Below are 22,081 nucleotides of genomic sequence, written 5' to 3'. Positions count from 1 at the left end.
GAATTAAAAAAAGTCAAACACGGTTTTCACATGATCGTAAGTTACTCCACCAGGTTTAATTAAGTCAATTTCTATCATGTTTGATTTAAAATCTAATTTGAATTAGATAACATTATATGAATTATCAAATTAACTTGTCAAATTAAACTAAATTTAACAATACTAGTAGTTATAACCAATTATGAAAGAGAAAATTTTTTCAAAATAAAAGAGTTTCCTAGCAATATTAGTGGAATTCGCATGACTTTCTATTTAATATAGACTATAAGAAAATCTTTTAAATTTGAACTCATTTATATTAAAACATGTTATTAATTATTAATCATATTTCTTTGAAAATCTGTGTTTCATAACATTTTAAAAAATTATACATACAATTACTTCTCCTGAAATTGATGATAGGTAAGATCTTACTTAAGTATGAAATTATTTTATTAGACAAGTGAATGGTATTCTTGGAATGCACATCAAAATTATTTTTTTCTCTTTAATTAAAAAGTATATCATTCATGTTAAAATCATTAAATTCATCAAAAACTAAAAAGTGCCACTTGTCTTATAGAAGCAAATGAGTGGGATTTCCCATGATAATCACATGAGGTCTCCCCTATGTTACTGATTTCCATATACTAAAAAAAACTAAAAATTGGACCAATTAATCAACACTTTAGTTTTAATTTTGGACATTTTAAGATATTTGAGTTCTCTCTCCCCTTTCTCTCTCTAATCGTGAATGCACAATAATATTTTTATCTGAAATCAACAACAGCAACAAAAATTCCCTTCTTTGATATCACTTCACTGTTTCTTGGATCACAAAGTAAGTCCCTTTTGTTGCTTCCATTTTCTTTACTTCACTTTGTTGATATATAACACAAAAAATGAAAAATCCCGTCTTTTATAGCACTTCTCATTTCAAAGTAGTTGTTTTTCACTTGCATTTGTGGGATTCTTTTTTGTTTCTTTTTCCGGTTTAAGAGGACTTTGATTTCATACTTTATGTAAATATTTCAAAGATTGTTTTTTTTTTCTTTCGAGAATTGGATTATGTTTCATGCAAAAGTTTTAAACCTAGTAATCCGGGGTTATTGAAAAGTTGTGATTATGTGGATTATTTTGTTATTTGGGATTTGGGTTTTAAGGTTTTTGGTCAATGAAGGTTAAAGCTTTGAGCTTTTGCATTTGCATGTAAAAGATTATAGCTCTATTGCTCTCTGTTTGTATGTTGTTTCACTTGGCTTTGATCACTCTATTGGTTTCAAAGTGCTGTGTTAGACACAGTGATACATATTTTGACTAGCTCATTTCAGTGCATTTTGGATTCTAGTGGATTGGCTGCTCTAATTTATTTGGTAGGGTTTATTGGTTTTTAGTTTTTAACTATGGTAATGGTTTGAGGTGAATCTTCTTGTTATCTTCTCTTCCAGTAGTAGTATGTGTTTTCCTAGCTCTATTTTATTTTTTTAAAAAATTTGTTCTCCTAATCAAGGGATTTATGCTGCGTCTTTGTTTGTGGGGCTTTTTTGCATCTTGCTTGTATACTCAATTACTTTGATTTTGTTAACCATGCTGAATGGAGGTCATTGATTTAGTTTTTGGAGATAAATTATTTTTGGATGTTTTAGTTCTGGTCTTGCATAGTATATATAAAAACCTTGAAACTCTATTCATATTTTCTTCAAATCATAGTTTCTTTGGCAGTTTGAAGAGTGTAATCTGATAATCTTATGCTGTATTTCTAAATTGTTGACTCTGCTTTCCAGGTTCTGATTGTGGGGTGAGTTTGAAGATTGGATCAGTGTGGTTCATAGACAAGCTTAGGGTTTAGAAAGTTTTTGTGTTAAGGGTTTTTAGTTTTAGATTTTGAATGTTTAGGTGAAGGTTGTTGAATGGGGACGCAGACAATGGGATCTCAAGGTGATGGCAGTAGTCATCATATGCAATCTCAGTTCCAGCCATTGGTGCGGCAAAACTCAATGTACAGTCTTACTCTTGACGAGGTTCAAAATCAGCTGGGTGACTTGGGGAAACCCCTAAGCAGCATGAATCTTGATGAACTTCTAAAAAACGTGTGGACAATGGAGGCTGCCCAGACTACAGCTTTGGAAGTGGAGGGCACACCATTCGCCAATCAAACTGCTCTGCAACGCCAGGCAAGCCTATCGTTAACTAGTGCTCTGAGCAAGAAGACAGTTGATGAGGTTTGGAAAGACATCCAACAAAGCAAACATGATGAGGAGATGAAGTCTAAGGAGCGGCAGCCTGCTTTTGGAGAGATGACGTTGGAGGATTTCTTGGTAAAAGCAGGAGTTGTAGCTGAAGCATCCGTGGACAAGAAAGATGGTGGTTCTGTTGTTTTGGTTGATACAAATGCAGCACAACAGTTTCTGCAACAAAGTCAATGGGTGCAATACCCACCACAACCACAGTATCAACATCCACAACAAAGCATGATGGGGGTTTATATGCCAGGTCAGCCTATGCCACAGCCACTTCACATGGGTGCTGGTTCTATGATGGATGTTTCATACCCTGAAAACCAGGTGCCGGTACCTCCAACCTTGATGGGGACTTTATCAGATACACAGACACCAGCAAGAAAAAGAGGTGTGCCAAATATGTTTGAGAAAACAGTTGAGAGGAGGCAGAAGAGGATGATAAAGAACCGTGAATCTGCCGCCCGTTCACGAGCACGGAAGCAGGCTTACACAAACGAGCTGGAGAACAAAGTTTCTCGGCTGGAAGAGGAAAATGGAAGGCTGAGGAAACAAAGGGTGAGGATTTCTTTTCATTTACCCCTCCGATGCAACCTTTCTATTGGATATATTGATAACATGTGTGTCTGTTTTAGTTTCCTTTTCTCCTTCCTCCTCCCCCTTGATTTTAATGAATGATGTTCATGCTTGCTTTGTTGATCAAGGGTTTGTTTAGGAGTGTAGTAGAACTTGTTTTTCAAAGCATTTTTTCATTTGAAAATATATCAAAATAATATATATTTTTTTTAAAATTATTTCTTACATTAGTACATCAAAATAATCCAAAAACATAAAAAATTAATTTGAAGCTAAAAAATTTTCAAAAGCTTGGTTGGAGCGCAATGCCAAATAGAGCTCCAGACAAAAGGTTTAATTGAATCAGTCAATCAGAGACATGCAAATGGAACTTAAATCAGTTTGATAAATTGTAAATCAGTTATAAATTGTCGGATAGCTATATGTGATTGAGAAGTGAAGATCAATCTAACTAGTTTCATTTTAGAGGCATGTAAGACATTGTGAAGATTGCCCCCTCATAGGTGGTCGGGAAAGAAAATTAGATGATGAGTATTAGTTACTTTCTAAAACTTTAGATTCAAGTAGAATAAAATAAAGGGATTCTTGATGAATGAGCTTCTTGTTTATGTTGATGTTGTTGTGGAGCAAAAGGTTATGCTTCGTTTTCTTGTGGTGATAATTATGTATTGTTGGTATCACTTTGTATGTACACAATCACTTCATTGAGTACAAGAATATCATCTCTTGTCACTGAATGTGAGACATTTGTTGGTTGAATACATTTTCCTCTCCTTCTTATCGTTAATTACTTTTTTGATTTGTTGCCCTTTAATTTACAGGAGCTTGAGAATATGTTGCCATGTATCCCTCTCCCTGAACCCAAGTATCAGCTTCGCAGAACAACATCAGCCCCATTCTAGCAAATGAAACGACAGTGTTGAAGTTTTGTAGATACAATGCATTTCTGGTTTGAGCTCATAATTTACTCTTTGACCTCTTAAGAAGCAGCTGTTTGTCACGGTTACTGCTGTGAGTTTGCTTCTCATCATCATGAGTTTTTTCTTGTATCTATTCTGTGAAAAGTTAGCTAGAAATTTCCATTTGTAATTTTCAATGTCCGAGTGTCCTAAGATTTTTCAAAAGAATGGCCAATATATTTTTCTAGCTTCTTTCAGCCTGACATGCCTACTTCATCTTTTGAGTTTTGGTACACAATTGTCAAGTATTCCTAACATTCTTTCATCAAGTGTTTTATGCTGAGAGTGAGGGACACTGCTTATTCCTGCAGAAGAGCAAAAGATTGTGCTTGTATATATTGTTTATCTCATCCATGCTATCTGGCGGTAAAAAAAGGACACAAACCAGCAAATGCACTGCACAGTTTGAGAAACCTGCAGCAGGGTGCAAGGGGGCAGATTTTAGTGGTTTTTGTGCTGGATCAGATAGTTGTCTTATAAATATGCAATGTCTAGTGCCTATGATTGTAGCTAAACTCACCAGTCTGAATCAATCCCTGTTGCCGAAAATGCTACGTTAACTTCAGTGAAAATGGTTGACAATTGGATGCCGATTGCATATCCAACGGTGTATTGCTTTTGACTGCCAACTATTGTTTAACCACCGTGTTGTTGCTTACTTCTAAGGAAACTAAGTAGCAAGTCAATTGGCATCGTAACTAGTAACACGGGTCAGATTCTACCAAATCTCAATGCCAAAATACCCAGTATTCCGATGATGAATAAGTAAATAAATAATGGCGACCATCATACCATATACAGCAGAAGGCATAATTAATCAAGAGGAAGCATATTATGATATGGTAATTCTGAATACTAGATTCTCAAATCCGTTCGTAGCTTTGTAGCAAAGCAATAACTCAAACCACTTCAACACAAGTACAAAACCAGTGGCAGCAGCATCATGTAGTGGGGAAATTCTCTAGTCAGCTTCAGGTTCCTCTAGATCAGCATAGAGCGCACCATATTCACCTTCTAGCAATGCAGTCACACATTTTGTGTCTTTACTGTGACAGACGAAATGTAGCAAAATCGCACTATCGTAAGGAAGAATTTTATCAAACTAAATGCTTAAGTGACAAGTGTATTTAGTCTCACGTCATCACCCATGGCTCGAATCCTAGTCGTGGAACCTAGCCTCTTGCTGCACTTCTCAACTGAATTTGTCATTGCAAGAGTTCAACAAGAAGCAAAATTGGAGAAAAGATTTATGGAATTCTGATTGGTCTCGGCTATCTGCTTGGAGGCAGTCCTCACTCTCACAGATTAATCACATCATGCTTGACTATAGCAGCGACGCATGATATTAAGGACTGACCACTGTGGATTATTGGTTGCCAATCCCAAGCCTGGAGAGTTCATGTCCATACTAACAGTTAAGTCGAATGCAGCATGCGTGTAAAAACAGCTCAAAATGAAACCCAATCCGGATCAAATTTTAGGTTACTAGTTCGACCTACTGGATTTGATTTATCATAAATAAGAACCGAGAGAAGGGTCTTTACGAATTACAAACTCGAACAATCTTTTCCCACCATATATACTCATCAAGGCCGGGCTCCAAGAAACACCACAGGCCGAGTAGTAAACTACCTAATAGCTTGCATGACATAATCATGCAGCAGCATCACAGTCAGTTTTTAATTTTTTTTTTTCTAGGACTACTTTACTAAAGGCAACTATTGGGCTGGATGACACCTGAAGTTGTTCCATCAGCATTGTTACAAGATGCGCCAGCTGGTTGATTCTTGTAAGTGAGCTTCACATCCTCCATTTTGATCCCAGTGCACGGGAACTTTTTACTACAGTCAAATCTCACTGCAACCTGTGTTGCTGATGTTCCATGTATGTCTTGGTAAATCACATCACTAATCTTAACCCCAGAAGCCTGTTCAATACAAATCATAAAGCACATTTTAGCAAATAAAAGTAGTCCATGTTAACCAGACTAGACCCAAATTAGCTCAATTACAAGAATAAACACATAGGGTCAACCTGCCTGGCCAGGGCAATTTATGTTGTCAGGGCAGTAGTTCTGGTCAATAACAATGGGATTCTGAACATTGGTCATGGCAGCGTGCTGGAAAAGTACATTCCTAACAAAACCACTGCTAGGCCTCCCCCAAGACTTGATCCTCAACCCATTTTGAGTGCCAATAAATGTAATCGTTTTAGCAGTCACATTTTGCACTCCAGGCTCATTAAGGTCCTTGCCTAAACTTCCAATGCTGCAGGAAGAAACCACACATTTAAGCCCCACATCATAGCATCATCACATATTAACAGCACTGTATATAATTAATTAATGATTTAATTTCATTACCTGATTCCGTGTCCAGGGCCACACACAACATTTTCAATCCACAAGTTAGTCGTGCCGGCACCGATTGAGACACAATCGTCGCCGGTTCCAATCTTGGAGCTCAAGATTGTGATGTTGCTCGATAATTGAACATGAATGCCGTCTGTGTTTGGACTGTTCCCGGAAGCCGTAATCCTAACCCCTTGAATCTTCACGCTGTTGCAACAATTGATAACAATGTGGAACATTTGGCTATTCAATGAAGTTAATCCACTGATCACTACGTTGTTTGAATTGGAAAAGCGTAGTGTCTGCACATGCACACAAATGAACTTCAATTGGAATAGACATTAATTAACGCATTTAATTAATCTGCTTGTAACATAATTAAGGCTCTAATTAACTACAATATTTGACTTTGATGCTCTTAATAATTAATTCTTGCGATAATTAGGGCTTAAGTGAATGATCAAGGCAGCAATATGGTGTAAAGTACTTTTCTTGAAACAAATTAAAGAGTGGTCACAATGGTGAACGTCATACCGTGGCACCACTTGGGCAGTTCTTGCCAGATCGCTTGCAATCCCACAAACCAGAGCCATGTCCATCTAGAACCCCACCAGAAACCGTAAGACCATCAACATTCTGAAAGAGAATCCAGTTTCCAGCATTACCAATAATCCGATAATCGGTCGGAGCTAGAAGTGTGCCATCTATACGTACAACGATCGCTTTGTTCTTGCATGGACCCTTAAACTCTACATTTTGTAGAAAGAACCTGCCTGGCGGGACATAAATGGTAGATGGGCTAATGGAGCCACATGCTTGTGCCCAAGCAGCAAGAAAGGATGTGGTCGAGTCAGTTCTACCATCTGGCTTCGCCCCATAACTCAGGACATTGTGTTGTTCTGCAATTGCTAAATATGAGGTAAAGACCATGACAAGAAGGGCAAGAAGAACACAAGAGCTTAACGTATAATGTGCCATTTTCTGCTTGATAAAAGGACCGTTTGACTTGTTCAAGTTCAGAGATAGATCAGAAAGAGTTGGAGGATTTTGAGAGTGGTGGTAATGGTGATGGAGGTGAAGGGGTTTGAGGGTGCATTTATAGGGTTAAATTGGATTGCAAGAACAAAAAAGCAAAGCTAGCTGCGCCGAAATTTGAGACGGGGATCAGTTTGGCTTTTTCATGATGCATGATTCTTCTGTACTTGAAAATTTCTTTACTGAAATGACCTTGCTTGCAGCTTCGATGGCTTGCATTTATGGTTAATACACACTTTGCTACCATGGGAAGCGCCTCCATGGATTATGTTATCCAATTAGATTAATTAATTAATTAATTAATTTTAAGTAAAAGTATTCACATTGAATCTTCGTAATATATGATCCATGTTAATTACATCTATACTTTATATAGCTATTATCCGAATGTATGTATACTTTTTGTCATCCAATTTTTCTTCAATAAATGATGAAGACAAGTATGTCTTGCTATATATATATATATATTCTCCAAACTGTTTTGTTCATTTATTATCTTCAATTCTAAATTCTTCCCTCGACTAGTATTCATTAATGTTATTAAACTTAATCTAGCTAAATAGATGAATCATCAACTTAATTGAAGTAAATTATTTTTAAAATCTAGTGAACATTGACTTGGATAACTTTACATGTCAATTTTGACATAGTTAAATGTTTAACTTTAAAAATTAAAAAATTAAAATGATATGTTTTAATTTTTGTTTTTTAAATCTTGATTTGAATTAACTTGAATCAAATCAGATTAACTTCTTCTAACCCGTGATTTGAGTATTGAACTCGATTAGATTTAATAACTTTAATGTTTTACAATAAACTAATTTCTTCGCGGTCCTTCCTAAATTCTCAATCCTATATATTAATTTGAATTTGAATAAGGTATGCTTAGAAGACCAAGCAAAAAGGTCGTTAGTTAGTTAAAGCTAGCTTTGTGTTTCTTACAAGGTAGTTTGTTCAAGTTCAAGAATTACGTTTGCATACAATATTCAGTTCATGAGGTTAATTATAGCATTTCTTGTATACATTTATGTTATGAACAAAGTAATTTACGTGCTAAGGTTGCTTGGAGTGGAAGCTAGTTTGATTTCAAAGGTTGGTTAAAATCAAGAAACAGAAATTAAGGGCTTCATCCTAAACGTGAGAAGCAAATTAAATAAACATCAAGAGCCATGGCCGCCGCCGCCGCCCCCTTGGCTCTTTCGTGGACTATGTTATGTTACGACCAGCCATCTCTTTGCTTCAAGAGCACCGATCGATCAACGCCGCCTCAAGTTTTGTTATATGTTAATTATTTTTTCTTTTCATGTCTTAACCCTCATCATCAGGGGCAGGGTTAGATTAATTTTACAAATTTAAGCAACCTTTATAGATCTTGTATTGAAATTGGAAAGGGGACTTTCGAATTTGAAACTTCAAAAAGGCACGTCATGATTTGAAAGATAGTTATTAAACTAGGTTTGATGAATTCTTCAGTAATTTATCGAAATGCATGAAGCTTAGCTAAGGTTTGGTGTTTCTGAACCATTTTAAATATTAAATTGGCTAAACTCGGGTGATTTAAAAAATCAAATCTCGATTTGGTTAACCTATTAAATAAGACATGACAATGTTAATTCTAAGATTTTTTTTATTTTTTAATTCAAAACAATATTATTTTAATTTTTTTAAAATAACAATGTTTTGGAACATGCTTGAATTAGATTTTTAACTTGAAAGTTAACCTAATAAATCCGGGTCAAAACTATATACAGTGAGGAAGTCCTCGGTTTTATTGTTTCTTATTAGACCATGAATTACACAATGTGAATAATCCACCTCTCTTCTAATTACGTGGCAGGTAACAACTGCTGCTAAAGGATTACGTGAGGACTGGTAACAGTTTTTTCTGTTTTGGCTCGGAGTTAAACTGCTGCTATTAGTGTAAATTAATTAATTTGCAGTTTCCATGGCAGCACCTCAACGAACGAGTTCATAACTAGAACTTGGACACACACACACACACACACACAAAAGAAGATTTAAGAAAGCAACTGCATGCCTGCCTGGCCCATGTTCCCAACAGTCTCGAACACAAACAGCAGAGGCAAAATGGATGTTCTTGGACTGTGAAAGATGCGCATGAAATCATCATCTTGTGTTCTTGGAAATTAATATCAATATTAGATAAACTATCTGCTACACGAAGATCGTGTTGTTATATTAACTGTTACAGTCACTTGATATATACTCAAATCTCAACTTTCATCCCCTCGTCGGGATGATGGTATAATGTTTGATGGTGTAATAATATTTGTTTTTCAAAATTTTTTATTTTAAAAAATAATAGGAGTCACCTGGAGCTAACCCCAAATCCATCTTGGTAGTAATTTTGTTCGCATTCTAGAACGTAAAAATGACCATCTTTTTACCGCAATTTGCAAGGGAAAAACACTGTTTCCGGGAGGGAATAAAAAAAAAAAAAAAAAAACTGGAACTCCTTATTTGATCCTTGGATTGACCTGGAAAGAAAATATGGGTTGTTAGTTTGTTGAATCAATAAATAAGTTATCAAGTGAATATTTTTATATTTTTATTAAAATAACATTATTTTTATCTTTTTTTAACAATATATTAATCATATTGAGTTGAAATTAAATTAATGAAAATTTAAATAAATCAATTAGATTTAACTATACCGATATATGATTTAATTTAATTAAAAGCTTAGCCTAGATTAAATTCTAGATTTTGAGTTTTTCCATCCATTGAAGACCATTTGCATTGGGGGATTTGAAGATTTTGAATTTTTTTAGCTTTAAAAATAATATTTTTTTTATTATTTTAATATTTTAATATTAAAAATTAAAAATATTATTTTAATATAGATTTTTAAAAAACATTTTAAAAGGATGATTTCAAATAAGTTATAAGCCTCGTTTATCAAATATAGTTTTTGTCCTCAAAAAATGTTGCATGATGATAAAAATTTATAGATTTGTATAACAGATCTCGAGTTTGAGTTAAAATATATATTTTTTATAAGAACCTGAAATAATTAGGATTTTATTCTCCCACTTAGATCATAAAATACACTTTCTGAAAATTAAGTTTTCTTGAATTAAAAGAAAAAAAGAGAAAGTATAGTCGTGGTGTTGCTGTCAAATGATGTCCTAAAATGAGATGCACTAAATGCATACGTGCAAAAAGGCCAGGTGGGGCACCAAAAGGGCTAACTCTCTAGATAGTGCCACGCATGGCTCAGATAAAACAAGTTGAAGCAGGGAACTTCAAAACCAGACATGAAACAGTACCCAAATTTCAATTAAGTCATTTGATTAATTTTCCTGTCTCGATTAAGCTCCCATGTCTTCAAGAATTCTTAATCAAGTCCCCCCTCCACCTAGACTCTTCACAGGTTCTTAATTAAAACAGAATCCATCTACAGATACCTCGACGATGGTATTCAATTGGGGGTTTTATGAATCTTTGGGTACCTGATCGAGACAAAAAAAAGGATTGGAAATTCGATTGAATATCTCTATATATTTGAGGGACTTAAATGAAATTGGGCGCCCATAGAGGGTAAATTGTTAGAAAATCCGCAGAGGGGAAGAGAAAAGGAAAGAATATTAACATGATCCAACAAGTTCCAGAGTATGCAGTAGAGGACAAATCTCTCTTTAGCCTGGAGGTTTTTCTGGGCCCATGGAAAGCCTGCCTTGGCCAAATCTTGACCTTTTAGGTTCTGTTCTTGTGAGGTCACTCCTTTTGCTTCTTCATGAGCTCTTCTTTTACCATGTCAATGCTCCCATGTTTGCAGACAATTGCAAAGACTGCAGAATCCTGGGATTTTGCTGCTTTTTTCACTGGCTTTGTTAATGGAGAGAATCTTTATATTCTTAAAATAAAAAAATATAAGGAGATATATTCCTGCTGTTTTCTTCTTTTCTATCCCAAAAATAATAACCATATTAAATATAATAAACTATAATTCTTTAAATACATGTGAGTTTTATAATATTTATATCAAAACTAAGTGACAATATATACTTAAATAGAGTTATATTGGATCACTAAGAATTAACATAAATACAACCGATTACATCAAAATTTTTATATGATTTTTTAGAAATTATAAGAGTATTAATATTGCCTGGCTCGGCTCGGGTTAATTGGATCATGTCTCTGTCTATTGGGTTAATAATCTAACCCATATTTTTTACTAAATCACTCAAGTTTTTTTTTTTATTTTTATTTTTTTTCAATTCAGATACCGGCAGCCCTGAATTTGTTAGGTTCTAGATGGAACCGCTCCGAGGCTGGTCTGGATTTTGCAAGTATAGATAAAAGGCAAAGAAATGGGCCAATGGGGCCTGCAAAATCGAAACCAATTAAATAATAAACTAAAAAAGTGCCACGTGGCTCATTGAAGCGAATAAGTGGGGTTGGGTTTCACAGATTACCATATAAGCCCTCTCCCATGATACCATTTTCCTTGATATTTTTTATAAAACAATAACAAAATTTGACCAATTAATCGACCCCTTATTTTTATTTTTTGACATTTGTAGATTTAGAGTTCTCTCTCTCTTCTTTCTCTCTCTAATTGTAAAAGCAAAATAAACAGCTGATTTTCACCTGAATCATCAACAGCAACGCAATAAAATCACTTCTTTTCTGTCACTCCACTCTCTCTTGGATCACAAAAGTACGTACCTTTTTTTTTTTTTTTATTTCATTCTCTTAACTGCACTTTATTGATGTATGACACAAAAATGAAAAACCCCTTCTTTTATAGCACTTCCAATTTGGAAGTTGTTGTTTTTTACACTTACATTTGTGTGATTTTTTTTGGTTTTTGAGTTTGGTTTAAGAGGGATTTTGATTTTATGTAAATACCTGCAAGATTTTTTTTTTTCTTTTTTGTTAGAATTGATTTGAGTTTCATGCAAAAGCTCCAGACTTTTTAATCTGGGATTATTGAAATGTTGAGATTATGGATTAATTTGTGATTTGTGATTTAGGTTTCAAGGTTCTTGGTCAATCAAGGCTAAAGCTTTGAGATTTTGCATTTGCATGTATAAGATTACAGCTTTAAAGCTCTCTGTTTGTATGTTGTTTCACTTTGTTTTGATCAGTATATTGGTTTCAAAGTGTACAGTTATACATATTTTGTCTAGCTCATTTCAGTCCATTTTGGATTCTATTGGATTGGCTGCTCTAATTTATTTGTTAGGTTTTTTATTTTGTTTTTAATGACGGTAATGGTTTGAGGTGAATCTTCTTGTATTTTTTTCTCTTCCAGTAGTAGTCTGTGTTTTCCTTGTTCTATTTTTTCTTAAGATTTTGTTCTCATAATCAAGGGATTTAAGCTGCATATTTGTTTGTTGGCCATTTTTGTAACTTGTTCTTTTATTTTGTTAAGTATGCTGAATGAAGGTTATTGTCTTAGGTTTTCGTGAAAATTAATCTTGGATATTTTAGTTCTGGTCTTGCATGGTATAGACTCTATTCTTAATTTCTTCAAATTAGAGTTTTTTTGGCGGTCTGGGGAATGTAATCTAAAATCTTGTTCGGTAAAGGATTCATTTATAGGTTACATTTCTGAATTGGTAACTTGGTTTTTCAGGTCAGACCGTGGGGTGAGTTTGAAGATCGGATCACTGTGGTTTTTAGACAAGCTTGGGGTTAACATAGTTGTCATGTTAAGGGTTTTTAATTCTTAGATTTGGAATGTTTAGGTGAAGGTTGTTGAATGGGAATGCAGACAAAGGGATCTCAAGGTGATGGTAGTAGTCATTTTAAACAATCTCAGCTCCAGCCATTGGCACGGCAAAACTCAATGTACAGTCTCACTCTCGATGAGGTTCAGAATCAGTTGGGTGACTTGGGGAAACCTCTCAGCAGCATGAATCTCGACGAACTTCTGAAAAACGTGTGGACAGTGGAGGCTACCCAGACTATGGGTTTGGAAGTGGAGGGCACACCATTTGCCAATCAAACTGCTTTGCAGCGTCAGGCAAGCTTATCGTTAACCAGTGATCTGAGTAAGAAGACAGTTGATGAGGTTTGGAAAGACATCCAACAAAGCAAAAATGACAGGGGGATAAAGTCTAGGGAGCGGCAGCCTACTTTTGGAGAGATGACTTTGGAGGATTTCTTGGTAAAAGCAGGAGTTGTAGATGAAGGATCCATGGACAAGAAAGATGGTGGTTCCATTGGTGGGGTTGATACAAATGCAGCACAACAGTTTCAGCAACAAGGTCAATGGTTGCAATACCCACCACAACCACAGTATCAGCAGCCACAACAAAGCATGATGGGGGTTTATATGCCAGGTCAGTCTACACTGCAGCCACTTCACATGGGGGCTGGTTCTATGATGGATGTTTCATACTCAGAGAACCAGGTTGCCTTACCTCCACCTCTGATGGGGACATTATCAGATACACAGGCACCAGCAAGGAAAAGAGGTGTGCCGGATATGATTGAGAAGACAGTTGAGAGGAGGCAGAAGAGGATGATAAAGAACCGAGAATCTGCTGCCCGTTCACGAGCGCGGAAGCAAGCTTACACAAATGAGCTGGAGAATAAAATATCTCGGCTGGAAGAGGAAAATGAAAGGCTGAGGAAACTAAGGGTGGGGTTTTCTTTTCAGTTATTCCTCTGGTTCAACTACCTTTCTATTGGATATATTGATAATATGTGCTGAACTGTCTGTTTTAGTTTAGTTTCCTTTTCTCCCTCCTCCCTTGAATTTAAGGAATGAAGGATGTTCATACTTGCTTTGTGATTAAGAAAGAAGGTGTAATTGAATCAGAGATAGGATAGTTTAAAGAAGCCCTTGTTTGATTTTCTTTTGCAGTGATTTTCAGTAATCATGCAACTGAAATTTAGATCAGTCTGATATGCTGTCATTTGACAGTTTATCAGGTAGCTATATTCCTACTGCAAACCAAACATAATTGTCTTTCAGAAATGAAGATCATTTTGACTAGTTTTATGATAGTTTTTTCCTTGAAAATCCAATGACATTCGTAGGCATGACAAGACATTTTGAAGATTGTCTCCTCTTAGGTGGTTGGGGAAGAAAACTAGGCGATGACTATTAATCACTACATGAAACTTTAGATTCATGTGGGTATTAGAAAGCTTCCTGTCTCCATTTTTTCTTTAGTTTTGTCAGAAAAATTAAAGAATAAATAAAAGGATTCTTGATGAATATGCTTGTTGTTTATTTCATGAGATATTATTGCTCTTGTTCCTCTATCCCCAATTTGATGCGCAATTTGCATGTTGGTCCTTGTTGTTGTGAGATCTGCAAGCACCCCCTAGTTATTATTGCCAGTTCAATGGTTGTAGCAAAATCATTATCCCAAAACTCTAAAGACTACCACAGCCATGCATTTCCACCTCAAAACTGCTCTCATTTAGTTTCCTTCAACAATTTCCAGCAATCAAAATCAAATTTACCACATTTCTTGACTAACCAAAACAGCTCAGAATCATGATTCGTAGACTGTTGCTTCTACCACCAAATCATATTATCCTTAATTATATTTTTCTCTTGGAAACATAATATACAAATTAATAAGGTGAACTCCATATATCATAACAAAAGAAGAAGGTGCTTTCTTGCTGTTGAATTTGTTGCGTGGGCAAAAGGCTATGCTTCTTTTACTTGTGGTGATAATGATGTTTGTTGGCATCGGTTTATATGTACACAATCACTTCCTTGAGTATAAGAATATCATCTTCTTGGTGTTTATTGGCCTATATGATGATGGTAAAGCATGTCTATCTTGTCACTGAATACAAGACATTTGTGTATTAAGTACATTTTCCCCTCATTCTTATTGTTAATTGCTAATTTGTATATTAATTTTTATCTTATTTTGATCTGTTGTCCTTTAACTTGCAGGAGCTGGAGAATATGTTGCCATGTGTCCCTCTCCCTGAGCCCAAATATCAGCTTCGCAGAACAACATCAGCCCCATTCTAGCAAATGAAGTTTTGTAGATACGAAGAATTTCTGGTTTGTGCTCATAATTTACTCTTAGAAGCATGTCACATTCACTGCTGTGAGTTTGCTTCTCATCATCATCAGTTTTTTTTCTTTCTTGTATCTATTCTGTGAAAAGTTGAGTTAGAAATTTTCGTATGTAATTTTCACTGTTGGTGTGTCCTGGGATTTTTCCCATGCTAGCTAGTTCTTTTTCGTATGGTCAATATATTTTTCTAGCTTCTTTCAGCCTGACATTCCTCACTTCATATTTCGATTTTAGTACAATTGTCAAGTATAGATTACATCTTTCATCATGTGTTTTGTGCTGAGAGTGAGTTCTCTTTGTGCAAAAGAGACACTGGTTATTCCTACAGAGAAGCAAAAGATTGTGCTTGTATATATTGTTTGTCAACTGTGCAATCCGGCACTAGCAATCACTGAGATATACTAGCAAAATAATTGCCCAGTTTGAGAAAACTGCAGGATGCAGCAGGGTGCAATTGGCCAGTCTAGGTAGCTAATTTGCACATAGCGATGCATAATGAGGGCTATTTAAAGGAAATAGTATATGATTTTCAGTAGTTCCTAACACACATTACAAAAAAAAAAGCACATGTAAAAATGTGTTTGATGGAAGAGAGTGAGTCTCCGAGACAACAGTTTTGAAATGAATATCTACATTTTCAAAACATGAATTACAAGGAGATAAGTCCTCGCTATTTCTGTTGTCTTTTTTCTTTTATTCCGAGAGACAGTAATTAAAAACTAATATCTGCAAATTACATGTCTCGTTTGTGGTCTGAAGTATCTAGGCTAGTTCCAGCTTGTCGTAGGGTAACTTCTGTATTTCAAGGAGTGAACTGTGAAGACTCCATTCTCCTAGCCTGGAAATGGTGAACACTCTTATCGTGGTCAAGATTTAATAACTATGACCAGCTTACGCGTTTCTCTTTTCTCAGCTTAAACTAAGGAAAGAAAGCCATTCTTTGCGATTCTCTATTCCATTGTATATATTCAACCATCGCAATTATATACAGTAATGATTGGAAAATACGATGAGCAACTGCCTTTATTTCATCAGTGGTTGCTTTGCCCCAACCAAAACACCACATGAAAAACCTAGACTGCTAAACCATTTCTCCTTTAATCAGACAATAATAACTTTTAAGGAATGGCTGAACGAAATAAGGAGCAAAAGCCGGATCTTCGAACTTAAGACAGATAAAACCTACTTCCTTCAGTACGGGAAAGAGTTGCTCTTTCTGCTTTAGGTGCAGCCAGTAACGGGGCTTAGCAGTAAGATTAGGAATGGGCCTATGCGCAGGGAGAATCCGCTGGGAGAAAGAAATCGTCTTGAGGTAGAGGGGTAAGTTACCGACAGTCTCAATCCTCAAAGGAACTGTGACTGGTCACGCCTGCCATATCGAAAGTAAACCTGATCGCGAACTCCCACTTCCTTCCAAAAACTTTCTTTTATATATTTCGCGTCATTAACCAGGACGGGAGCCTCAGGTTGCGTGTAGACTCTCTTGGTTGACCGACAGAAGATGCGAAGTTCCTATCCTTTATCTAATACTCGAAACCTTAACACCAATGATTGATAGTCTATCTTTTTTCCAAAGGCTTTCGCGTCTCTCTAAAATCACAGTCAAATCTTGATTTATTTATTAAAGTAAGGAGCACATGAAGCTATGATTTCAGTAATTACATGCACCTCCTTTTTTTTTTTAAGTTGAAAGAAAGGGGCGTCCAGGACATCTTGTAAGTGAACTTAGATACTGTTTATTTAAGAGGTTGTGTCTACGTTTTATTTGAAACACAGATGGAAAAATAAAACATAGATGGAACTTGTTTGGTAAAAATATATATAGTTTATTGTTCATGAATCCAGTATTATTGTGTATTTTTACATTTGAAACGCAGGGAAAAGAAAAACAAGTTACTGCTACTTCTTGTGCGGATAGTTCACTAAACTGTGTAGTATGGCTATACAGTTCACGTGAACAATGGAGATATTCTTCACTGTTCCGGCCGGACCGGATCTTGTTCAAAACTCAAAATGCATTGAACCGGGTCCGACCCAGTAAAATAAAAATAAAAATTATTTTTTATTTTTTAATTGTGTTTTATTCAAAAAATTAGTGTTTAACATTATTAAATGACACTATATAAATTAGACGGAGATCGCTTGATGACGTAATATTTATAGAATTTGATAGCAATCCCAATTTTCTTCATGATTATATTTTACCTGATGTTGTTGCGCGCTTAAGAAACAAAAAAAACTTTAGTCCTTGTCGGATGTATTTCATACGTGATGGAATTGTAGATAGTTTAATGGAATAATAAAAATATTTTATATAAAATATTATTTATTTTATATAACAATAGTTAAATCTATAATATTTAAATTAAAAACCATCGATATTAATATATATTTTTTAAAATTATTTTATAACCTCAATTTCAAAAGTATTTTTAACCAAACACATTAAACTACTTTTTGTTCAATCTTAATTTCAACCATAATTTTAACCAAACATACATAAATATTAAATTAACCTCAACTAAAAATATTTTTTATAAAATAATATTTTTAAACTATAATCACAAAATCTATAACAGTACCAAACTTGAAATACAGCTAGGAACTTAAGCGTACCAGGTCCCCAGGGAAATCCGACTCTTCCAGGGGGGGTGGGACTCGTCGGGTCAGCACTGAGGGAGGCCTCCTGCACAGAGGTGAGCTCTTGAGCAACTTGATTAGATGAAGATGTTGCTTCATCTAATCTGGCTCCCCAAGCAGGAGTCCCAGTGTTTGAGTTTTTCCTATTGTAACTTTAAGCGATCTGAAAGGACCATCTAAGATCTGCGGTAATTTGTTAACACACCAATCTATTGCCTCATTAACACAGAGGAAAGACTTTCCACCCTGCCGGTCCAGCAGAGGGATCGGGGGAACTTCTGGGGCTCATTTTCCTTCTTTGCTATCGAGCCCCTGCAATTACAGGAAATCCCTCATCGATACCTAAACCTAAAGTAAAGGAGCAATCCCTACTGGAATGAATCCGTATCGGCGCCTAATCCGAGAAGGGTCCCTGCTGGTGAGGGAGGAGTAGTTAAATCCACGGTCTCTGGCAGCAACTAGTCTCAAACGGAAGGAGTTGTCTTGAAAGATTCCAAACCAAAGGGCGATGGCCATCCAAAGCCCTTTCCCTTTTAGCCTAAGCCATCGTTCACTTTTTGTGGATGGAGTGCCCGCCACCCTTTAATCTCTCACAATAAGGGGCTGCCCCGAGCACTACTTTATTTGTTCAAATCAATCCCCTCTTCGCTACTGACTTGGTTTCTTCCACTGAGGATGTTGGATTCCTAAATTCAATCATTTACCCTTCGCCCGCTAACTCTTAGAAAGAAACTAAACCCATGCAGTCATATTCAAGACTAAGGATCCCTGTTTTAGAACATAATTTCCCGGGCGATGAAGTCAGCCCAGCCTTTCGGGTTCAAGGAGATTGGAGGAATTACTAATTTATGTCTGGCCGCAGGAAGAGCCAACTGGTCTCTCAATCCAGAACAACCCTTCTATCAGTAACCCTAGCAAGGGAAGCCTAAACAAAGCGTCACATCTGGCTTGGGAGGGGTTGTCCTCTAAAGTCTAAACCCATACCTGAGTGGTCATCTTATTGGTGTACTCCGCAAGGAAATGAAGCCTTCAGAGACGATGTCAAAAAACTTTGATTGTAAATGCAATAACTCTTGTACTGATATCAATACCATGCCAAAAAAAAAAAAACAACATATTCAACCTTGTTACATTTGAAAACTAGTTGGTCCCATTTTTTTGTTTATCTTGTTTTTGTGCTCGGAAAGGTTTGAAGGTCATCAGCACTCCAATGAACTCAACCACATTCAGGATGAAGAAAACAGTCTGGTCCCCTGCATTTTAACATCGTCTGTCAAGCTCTAGGACATCAAAAGGTTAGGTTGATTCATAGCGATGGGAAAATTGTAGAATATTCTATCTGGAAGGGATGCAGCATTTTGGCGCTTTTGTGCCCAAGATAATTTGCAATGAATGTTAAAGAAAACGAGTCAGTTTTGGTACAATCTAAGGAAAATAAATGGTATATAATCAATAGAAAAACTTACAGCGAACCACCTCCAGCAGGACCGACCGCTTTGAAAAGAGACACTGCTGTCATAGCAACGCCATTAGCAGCTCCTCTTTGGTTTCGATCCTGTAGTTTAAAAAGTTTAAGACAATTTGTTGAATAAGATTATAAGCTTATTAACCATAAAGCATAAATGAAGCAAGGAAGTGGCAATGAGTAAATCAAGAAGTGGCAATGAATAAACAAGCAAGTTGCAATTGACACCTGGTCATACAAAAATAATAATCAGGGTCAAAAAAGGGCAACAACAGCTGAATGTTTTTCATCCAAATAGATCAATCCAACTAATTTGTTGAAGATTTTCAAACTACATGTGCACTTACAGAAAGAAAACTCTTGATTGTAGATGCTAAACTGATCACCACGCTGAGGCCGAGCCCTTATAACATGGCTATAAAAGGGTAACTTGCCAATAGTGGTATGGATATAACCTGCATTTAACGAAAGATTGTTACAAGAGAATAGGTGGAAGCAGAGTGTATGCATAGTGAGTTTCCACTGTAAATATGTGAATATGGTAACCGTGAGTATTATATCAAGTTTCAGTAAGAATTTATTTTATTTGGAATTTTTTTATGATTATAGAATTGAAAAGTCATCAAACACAATTCTGAATGTTATAGATACCTGTGATTTCCAGAACTTCACCATCATCCCCAGTTGTGTAGCCCAGCCCTCCAAGTTTTCTAAGGCTTTCAGCCCATAATGAGAATATCTACTAGAAAAAAAAAATCAAATATAGTCACACTTGTAAATAGAGACAATGCACAAGTGAGTGCATAAAATAAAGCTGCTTCTACAGGAATGAATCTGTCAGTAGTCCTGGCTTCTGTGATTAAGGTAGCAGTGAAGAGTAATAGCTTAATAGGAATGAGATACGAGATATACCTCAGAGTAAGCCATGTCATGAAGTGAGAAAACACAATAGACAATGCTGGAGGACATCGAAGGCCAATTCTTTAAGAGGCTTTCCTTGGAAGATGGTTTCCTTTCTGTATCATCTGTTGCAGCTTCAAAGCATCATAAGAATCAAGATATTAACACGATTTGAAATAAAGATAAAAAATATATATAGTTTTAATTAAAACCCCTTCATCGCTCCTTTTTTGATGAAAAGTTTTGATTAGGATAGAGGACACTTGAGAACAGAAGGATCACAAAATAAACAATTCTAGGATGATTGTAAAATGACCGTTAAGTTATTTTTATACCAACTGAGTTAATTAATTAATCTTGATACTAATTAATTTATAATTGACTCTGGTTTTGTTGTTTGAAGGGGTAAGCTATTTCTGAGTGAATTATATTTAATGTTTTATTTCAGCTTCTATATTTTAAAATTCATAGTTAATTTCCAAGAGTTCCCGTCCGTAATGATATCAAACTGAATGTCCTTTTTTTTTCTTCTTCTGAAAAGCTTTCCGTATTTCTACAGCTCCATCCACTTCTCACCAACCTCCCAGCTAGCTAGGGGGTAAATAAACCGCAACCCCAAGTTGGCATTTTAGGACACAGATCATGCATGAAACTAACTAATGCAAGCAGTCAAGTTTTTAACGGGCAATGACATAAAACCACCACATTCTGACCAGATGTTTACAAAATAAGGAACCAAATTTAGAGTGTGCCTAATTGTCTGATAGCTGGAGTGATCCATCTAGCTGGAATGATCGATCGATTTGAACAACTACTCAAAGAAAATGTATATAGTCAACGTGACCTTGATAATTCAGTTGCTCTGGTTTCTACTGGAGCCAATGACTATCCATTCTATTTTACGGCCAAGAAAGGTTCAAGAGATGTGAGTAGTTCTTACCCTAAATAAAGAAAGTTTTACAAGTACTTTTTTACGTTGAACATGTAGCTTTTTAACTTGTATTTTTTGCAATTTTCATTTTATATGATAGGGATTGCCTGCTTTCACTGAAGGACTTGTGAACCAGCTTGCTGCAGACCTACAACGTATTAATCTTCTAGGAATGAAAAAAGTTGTAGCAGCAACACTACCGCTTCTAGGATGCTCGCCTATACACATAATTCCACCAAGTACGTATCAGAATTGCGATGAAGAATACAACAAAAACGCCAAGATTCACAATCAGCTATTGCAGAAAGCAGTGGAGAAATTGAACACTGATGATGGAAACAAAAGCACATTTGTAATTCTTGATCTCTATAACGCTATGGTTTCTGCTATTGACCAATTCAGACAGAATGCAGGTAATCTCTGTTCATGTTTTTTTTAACCAAACTTGTTTTTTTATTTATTTAACTCAGGTTAATGTTTATGTAACCTTTCTTCTTTCTACTTGTCACAGCAAACACTGCGTGCAAGAACCCACTGCAGCCATGGTGCTCGAAGACTGTTGAGTACATATGCCAGCGGAAGGACTATGCTCGAGTCCCAAGTCATCTTTCTTTTTTGATCTGGCACACCCTTCGGACAATGGCGCCTGGAATGCTATTTATTCATTTCTGCAAGGTTCTCTTAACAAAGATCTGAAAGTTTGAGGATGGTTCCTTATATTTGCATACATTATGTGCAGTCCATCTCCGGTTTCATCCCTTGTGATTGTATTCAATTTAAGAAATTTGTCTTCCTTCTGAATCTTTGCAAGAAGAAAGAAACAAGATCAATATCTTTACAATCCAAATTTAATCTGATTAATTTTTTTTTATATAAAATTATTTCAATGAAAATAATTGAGTCAGAATTTATCGCAAATCGACTTAATTATGATCAAGGATCCAACCCCTTTTTATATATCAGTCCTCGAGTGCTTATG

General features: G+C 35.8%; 4 protein-coding genes across 5 annotated transcripts; 3 read left to right on the top strand and 1 right to left on the bottom strand.

Annotated features, from left to right (window-relative positions):
• The first annotated feature begins 672 nt into the window (after positions 1–672).
• On the top strand, positions 673–3,948 carry LOC133696443 (ABSCISIC ACID-INSENSITIVE 5-like protein 2). Its single transcript, XM_062118633.1, has 3 exons — positions 673–820; positions 1,764–2,774; positions 3,614–3,948. The coding sequence occupies exons 2-3, from the start codon at positions 1,890–1,892 to the stop codon at positions 3,692–3,694; spliced, it is 966 nt and encodes a 321-aa protein (XP_061974617.1). The 5' UTR covers positions 673–820; positions 1,764–1,889; the 3' UTR covers positions 3,695–3,948.
• Positions 3,949–5,287: 1,339 nt separating this feature from the next.
• LOC133695900 (polygalacturonase-like) lies at positions 5,288–7,236 on the bottom strand. The gene is made up of 4 exons (XM_062117873.1): positions 6,636–7,236; positions 6,114–6,403; positions 5,790–6,018; positions 5,288–5,678 (listed from the first exon to the last, which is right to left on the bottom strand). The coding sequence occupies exons 1-4, from the start codon at positions 7,077–7,079 to the stop codon at positions 5,460–5,462; spliced, it is 1,182 nt and encodes a 393-aa protein (XP_061973857.1). The 5' UTR covers positions 7,080–7,236; the 3' UTR covers positions 5,288–5,459.
• Positions 7,237–11,643: 4,407 nt separating this feature from the next.
• Positions 11,644–15,366, top strand: LOC133695982 (ABSCISIC ACID-INSENSITIVE 5-like protein 2). Of its 2 annotated transcripts, none has more exons than XM_062117977.1 (3): positions 11,644–11,823; positions 12,857–13,755; positions 15,037–15,366. In XM_062117977.1, exons 2-3 carry the CDS (start codon positions 12,871–12,873, stop codon positions 15,115–15,117), a joined length of 966 nt encoding a protein of 321 aa, XP_061973961.1. In that variant the 5' UTR covers positions 11,644–11,823; positions 12,857–12,870; the 3' UTR covers positions 15,118–15,366. The 2 variants fall into 2 exon arrangements, with proteins under 2 accessions (XP_061973961.1, XP_061973960.1); XM_062117976.1 differs by having other exon boundaries at positions 11,645–11,823; positions 12,745–13,755.
• A 5,595-nt stretch (positions 15,367–20,961) lies between these two features.
• LOC133696402 (GDSL esterase/lipase At5g03610-like) lies at positions 20,962–21,798 on the top strand. Its single transcript, XM_062118590.1, has 3 exons — positions 20,962–21,096; positions 21,203–21,515; positions 21,614–21,798. Exons 1-3 carry the CDS (start codon positions 20,962–20,964, stop codon positions 21,796–21,798), a joined length of 633 nt encoding a protein of 210 aa, XP_061974574.1.
• The last annotated feature ends 283 nt before the right edge of the window (positions 21,799–22,081 follow it).

The sequence above is a fragment of the Populus nigra genome, chromosome 6 (assembly GCF_951802175.1).
Source record: "Populus nigra chromosome 6, ddPopNigr1.1, whole genome shotgun sequence".
Taxonomy (NCBI): Eukaryota; Viridiplantae; Streptophyta; class Magnoliopsida; order Malpighiales; family Salicaceae; genus Populus; species Populus nigra.
The sequence above is the reverse complement of the archived record's forward strand: the minus strand, read 5'-3'. Positions and strand labels throughout refer to the sequence as shown.